Source organism: Neltuma alba, unplaced genomic scaffold (assembly GCF_004799145.2).
Source record: "Neltuma alba isolate B1F8T4 unplaced genomic scaffold, ASM479914v2 tig00010280_pilon, whole genome shotgun sequence".
NCBI classification, from domain to species: Eukaryota; Viridiplantae; Streptophyta; class Magnoliopsida; order Fabales; family Fabaceae; genus Neltuma; species Neltuma alba.
This window is the reverse complement of record NW_021635203.1, coordinates 320,213-325,417: the sequence shown is the minus strand read 5'-3', so window position 1 is coordinate 325,417 and position 5,205 is coordinate 320,213. Positions and strand designations below refer to the sequence as shown.

Genomic DNA, 5,205 nt, shown 5'->3' with positions numbered 1-5,205 from the left:
ATTTTTAAAGTTGATCAAAATTTTAAGATTATCAAATGAACATTAACTTGAGAAAGTGATTTTTCAAGGTTTGATTTTCTAAGTTTAATGGGATGCAACGCGATTCCATTTGACAAGTTTTGACTCCATATATAGTTATAAAGTGAGGTGTTATATTTTTAGGTCAGAGTAAAAATTTTGATTCTGTATACTATTGCTATGTTTGTGTGTTAACGCTGCTGCATTAATTATATGTGAAGATATTTGCAGCAAAATAGTCAAATGAAGATTTAGAAGCAGTTTTCTCTAATTTTCTGCGATAACAATGACAACAACAACCACCAACACCACCACAGCAACAACGAATAAAAAATTGAAATCCTGCGGCGTTCGTTTTATCACCAACGCCAAAAACCCTCAAACCCTTCTCTTTTCGCCAGAAGTTCTGCGGGAAACAGACTACGATCCCTCTCGTGAGATCTTCTGCCTCTGACTTACTCGTGAGTTTGCCCTAAAGAATCAAGTAGCATTTCGTGACCTCTGTCTATGATTTTGTAGAATCAACAAGCTTCTTTCTCTCTCCCCCTCTCTCAGTGACTATGCCTTTGTGAGAAAGATAATAGACCCTGTTTCTCTCCCTGTTACTCTGAAGGCCCGAACGAAGAGTGAAATGCTTGGAAGGTGCGATGCAGAAGTTGCTGCGTCCAAGCTCCTCTGCTCCTATAATCTGCACTGTGGGTAGCCCTACTTTGTCTCTCTGTCTTCCCACAGGAATCCACAGCCTCGCGTTTCAGAATCGTAAATATTCTCACTCCATTGGCCCCTCAAGCGCCTTTCTCTCTCACTCTTCATCACGGCTTCCTACAATGGCTGCTGTTGCTTCATCCGCTTTGTCTTTGGCTACGGCGCCTATCAGTAAGGCACACTTTACTTTGAGCTCTGCTCTATCGTCTGGCTACTTGGCCACTCTGCCTGCTTCTTCGAGGAGTTGCTCCATCTGTAAGTACGCAATCAACCATAGGACGCTATCTCGAGCATGGGTTGTGGTTAAAAGTGAAAGGAGTGGGCCACGTGCTGCGTTGTTGCATTCAGGTTCAGATGGCTCTTCTCTCTCTGCTTCTGTTCAGGAAAGTTCGAATTCAGATGACTCTGTTTTCGGAGATTCTAGGGAAGAGGGCAAATGTACGGCTACATTGTCTTCATCGGAGGAGAAGCCCGTAAAATTGAATAGGCGGCCCAAGGGTTCTTCTAGCAGCAGCTGTGACATATCTTCAAATCCGGATTTATTGACGATTCCGGGTGTGGGTCCGAGAAATTTGCGAAAGCTGGTAGAGAAGGGTTTTGCTGGAGTTGCCGAGCTCAAGCAACTCTATAAAGATAAGGTATATTGTGGCTAAATTTTTCTATTGCTATAAACTACCCATATGTCAAGAGGGAAGTCATATCGTGCAGTATACACACATGTATCAGAAACTACACATTTAGATCCTTGGTTTTATCGCGTCCAGTGTTCATGCTTCCTTTTTTTGATAGTGCCAATGTTCAAGCTTCTTAGTCTAAGTAATGTATTTTTCCCATTACATTGTTGCCTTGACCTAAATGGACCTAAACTCCCGTTTGCGTCAAATTCATTAAATTTAATATTTTTTAAAGAACTTTCTTTGTAGTTTAGCTTCGTTTAAAAAGATAAAGATGATAATGGCGTTTCTAACTGATAAAGATGATAATGGCGCTTCTAACTTCATGTTCAATTGAAATTTTTGTTTAACAAATGGCTATTGTTGGTTGATTCACCCAGCTAAAGCTGAATTCATTCATTTGATCTGAATTTAAACGGGAATATTTTACATCATAGATTAGATGGTGCATCTGTTGCCCCTTTCTATGCCATTAGAAGGATTAAGATAGTCTTGTAGTTTCCACATTTCTTGAAAGAATTTTGGGCCTTAGGCTGGCAATCCAATTTAATTTTTTGTGTAAAAGAATATAAGGTCAAAAGAGTCTTATTGTGTTATAAATGTTGGTGGGCTTTTGCTTTTAGCTTGATGTTATTGGAGCATGCAAAACTTGAGTTTTTTAATTTATTGGGCCATTTTCTACAGTTCTCTGGCAAGCCTAGTGACAAGATGATTGAGTATCTACAGAGTTCTGTGGGAATCATCCACAGGAACCATGCTGAAAGTATTACTACTTTTATCAAAAAGAGTGTGGATGAAGAGTCAGAAGCTAATTCCTCTGTGCAGTCACCACAGAAAAATCGGATTACATTTTGTGTTGAGGGCAATATCAGTGTTGGCAAGACTACTTTTCTTCAGAGAATAGCTAATGAAACAATTGAGTTGCGTGATCTTGTTGAGGTGGTTCCTGAACCCATTGACAAGTGGCAGGATGTTGGACCTGACCACTTCAATGTTCTGGATGCTTTCTATGCTGAGCCACAAAGATATGCGTACACCTTTCAGAACTATGTATTTGTCACAAGAGTTATGCAGGAAAGAGAGTCTTCTGGTGGAATCAAGCCTCTTCGGTTGATGGAGAGGAGCGTTTTCAGTGACAGGATGGTAAGTATGTGTCTGTTGATGTTTCTCTTTCATTTATATTTCTTGAAAAAAGAGTGTTGTTCGTATCTTTGACTCTTTTCAAGTCTCAGACAACTTTTGTGATTGCTTGCTTTGCACATTATATATTTCTGTAGATAGGCAATGTAGCTTTAGCCAAAAAATGTTTTCAAGGTTCAAAAGTAACTGCAATTAATAAATTTGGAGCTTCGCAGTTCTTCCTTTTTCCTGCATGGATCGAAGCACAAGGGAAGAAAATTCTGTTTTGAGAGTTTAAGGGCTGATGCGTTTTGTCTCACTTTCAATAAAAGGTCTTTGTTCGATCCGTTCATGAGGCCAATTGGATGAATGAAATGGAGATCAGCATTTATGACTCTTGGTTTGATCCTGTTGTGTCTTGCTTGCCTGGGCTTATCCCTGATGGTTTTATCTATCTTAGAGCAAGTCCTGATACTTGCCATAAGAGGATGAAGTTACGGAAGAGAGCAGAGGAAGGTGGAGTCACCCTAGATTATCTTTGTAGCCTCCATGAAAAGCATGAAAGCTGGTTATTTCCCTCCCAAAGTGGCAATCACGGAGTATTATCAATCAGTAAACTGCCCTTGCACATTGATAACTCCTTACATCCTGATATACAAGACCGTGTATTTTATCTTGAGGGTGATCATATGCATTCAAGCATTCAGAAGGTGCCCCTTTTGTCAATACGTCTGTGAAATTTGTGGTGTTATTTTTAGTAGTCATGCTTAATCATTTTGGTTTGACCAGGTTCCTGCATTGGTCTTGGACTGTGAACCCAATATTGATTTCAGCAAAGATATTGAAGCAAAGAGAGAGTAAGATAATTATCTATATTGAGATATGGCTATATTTCTATATAGATGGACTAGATGATTTTTCCATGCATGGTGGTTGTGTTTTCCTTTTTGTTGCTTGACTATAATTAAATGAGGGCATGTAGGTTAAGCTCACTAACTTTGCTAAGCCGTCTATTCAATGTGTGATGATGTGAATGGTTGAAATTTTTAGACGTTTCTGATATGTCATTATAATAAATAAAAGAAAGTTAGTTAGGGTAGTTAAGAATGATGACCGTTATTGGCTAATGCCTATAAATATATGTAAACCCCTATACTGTAAATCAGATTATGAATGATATGGATAGTGTTGCTTTGTCTCGTCTCTCCTCTTCCCTATTTCTCTGTTTCTCTCTCTCAGATTGTCTTTTTCCCTTTCTCTGTCTCTTTCTTTTTCCAATACCGTAACATTTTCCAGTTGTTTTTATTTTTAAAGGATGATTGTGAGGGGTAATTATATTTCAGGTCTTTATTTCAGAAACTTTTACAGATTTATTCAGTTTCCTACTTGCTTTCTTCACCCATTTGCTATGTTTCTCTAGCTAATAAAATTCCTGGAAGCTGCTTTGCCCTCACTACAATTAACAACTCATGCCTTCTAGGCCATGTGACCGTCTTCTGTATATTCTGGAAAGCATAAGCAAGTGGAGTATGGGAATGATATGGCTTTTGGTAAAAATTTCTTGTGGTTTATTTTTGGGATGTTTTAGAAGGGTGTGAAGATGTGGATGGATACTAGAGCGGCTTTGAGTGGTTTCTAGTGTCAAACAACTGGAGTGTCTCCGAGTTTGTCACTGTGAAAGCAATTCTGTGCCTAGGGTTATTGTCCCTAAATTATTTCTGGAGTATTTGTTTGGTTTATACAAAGATGCTACGTTTATATGGCATGCCCTGATGCATTTTAATCTGTTTTTTGGTTGAAGATATGCACGCCAAGTTGCTGAGTTCTTTGAATTTGTGAAGAAGAGAAAAGAGAATACACCAAAGGAAGCTGGTGAGGTCAACAGAAAGAGCCAGCCACAGGTGCTGCTGCCCCATAGTGGCGGCTTGTGGGTGCCAGACGGAAAGCATTTTCCATCGTCAGCACTCAAATCTCTGGAATTCAGACGAGCCATGTCATCGTTCGTTTCTGGCTAATAGTGTGGCTTAGTGAGCTCCGTTGACCGTTTTCTAGCTTGGTTACAGATTGTAGATCTCCTAATGACCCGTAGCTGACCTGTTCGTTTTTCTTGGATGTGAAGACGTGGGACCTTGACTGGTTTAGAGATAGTTTTTACTTGTTTGGTTGTAATGCTTTGCTCTATTACTCCGTGTAGATTTGGGTCCCTTTGCCTGGAAATGTGGTAATTGTTGGATATTTCTGAAAGGAAATATGGTGTCTTCTTGGCCATATACCATTATCGCCTCGAACTTTTGTCTGTGTGAAACAGTTTATATACTGTATGTACTTTATATTAGTAAATGCATAATACTCCCTCTGATCTCAAATTTATAAATATTTTCTCGAGACATCTCTATAGATTGTGTTATAAAATGAGGTTTCGAGTAATGATCAAATTACATGTTAGAGAATCCAATGCATATTAATTAGGGAGAATTACAAGTCCTAAAGGACAAAAAAATTTACAATTAAATTTAAGAGGTTGTCATTTTTCATTCTAGTAACATTACAGGCTGTCCAAGTTGTTATTTGAAATTTTTAGTAATTATTTTTCTTCTTTGGTACTTGACTGTAATTCTCTCTATTAATTATAAATAATTAATTTAACTATTTTTTTAATATTTGTAAATTAATTATTTAGCTTATAAAA

The 5,205-nt window shown here is 38.2% G+C and overlaps 1 protein-coding gene across 2 annotated transcripts; it reads left to right on the top strand.

The window, feature by feature from the left end:
* Positions 1-375: 375 nt before the first annotated feature.
* On the top strand, positions 376-4,890 carry LOC114755506 (uncharacterized). Of its 2 annotated transcripts, none has more exons than XM_028944393.1 (5): positions 376-1,361; positions 2,082-2,540; positions 2,849-3,226; positions 3,306-3,373; positions 3,937-4,311. In XM_028944393.1, exons 1-5 carry the CDS (start codon positions 666-668, stop codon positions 3,938-3,940), a joined length of 1,605 nt encoding a protein of 534 aa, XP_028800226.1. In that variant the 5' UTR covers positions 376-665; the 3' UTR covers positions 3,941-4,311. The 2 variants fall into 2 exon arrangements, with proteins under 2 accessions (XP_028800226.1, XP_028800225.1); XM_028944392.1 differs by lacking the exon at positions 3,937-4,311 and adding an exon at positions 4,318-4,890 and having other exon boundaries at positions 378-1,361.
* The last annotated feature ends 315 nt before the right edge of the window (positions 4,891-5,205 follow it).

What these genes read in the sequence shown, in the direction of transcription:
- LOC114755506 (XM_028944392.1), top strand. Translation starts at nt 666, where the DNA reads ATGCAGAAGTTGCTGCGTCCAAGCTCCTCTGCTCCTATAATCTGCACT. An exon ending in TGCATTCAAGCATTCAGAAG is followed by an intron (nt 3,227 to 3,305) that starts GTGCCCCTTTTG and finishes TGGTTTGACCAG; the next exon opens with GTTCCTGCATTGGTCTTGGA. An exon ending in GATATTGAAGCAAAGAGAGA is followed by an intron (nt 3,374 to 4,317) that starts GTAAGATAATTA and finishes TTTTGGTTGAAG; the next exon opens with ATATGCACGCCAAGTTGCTG.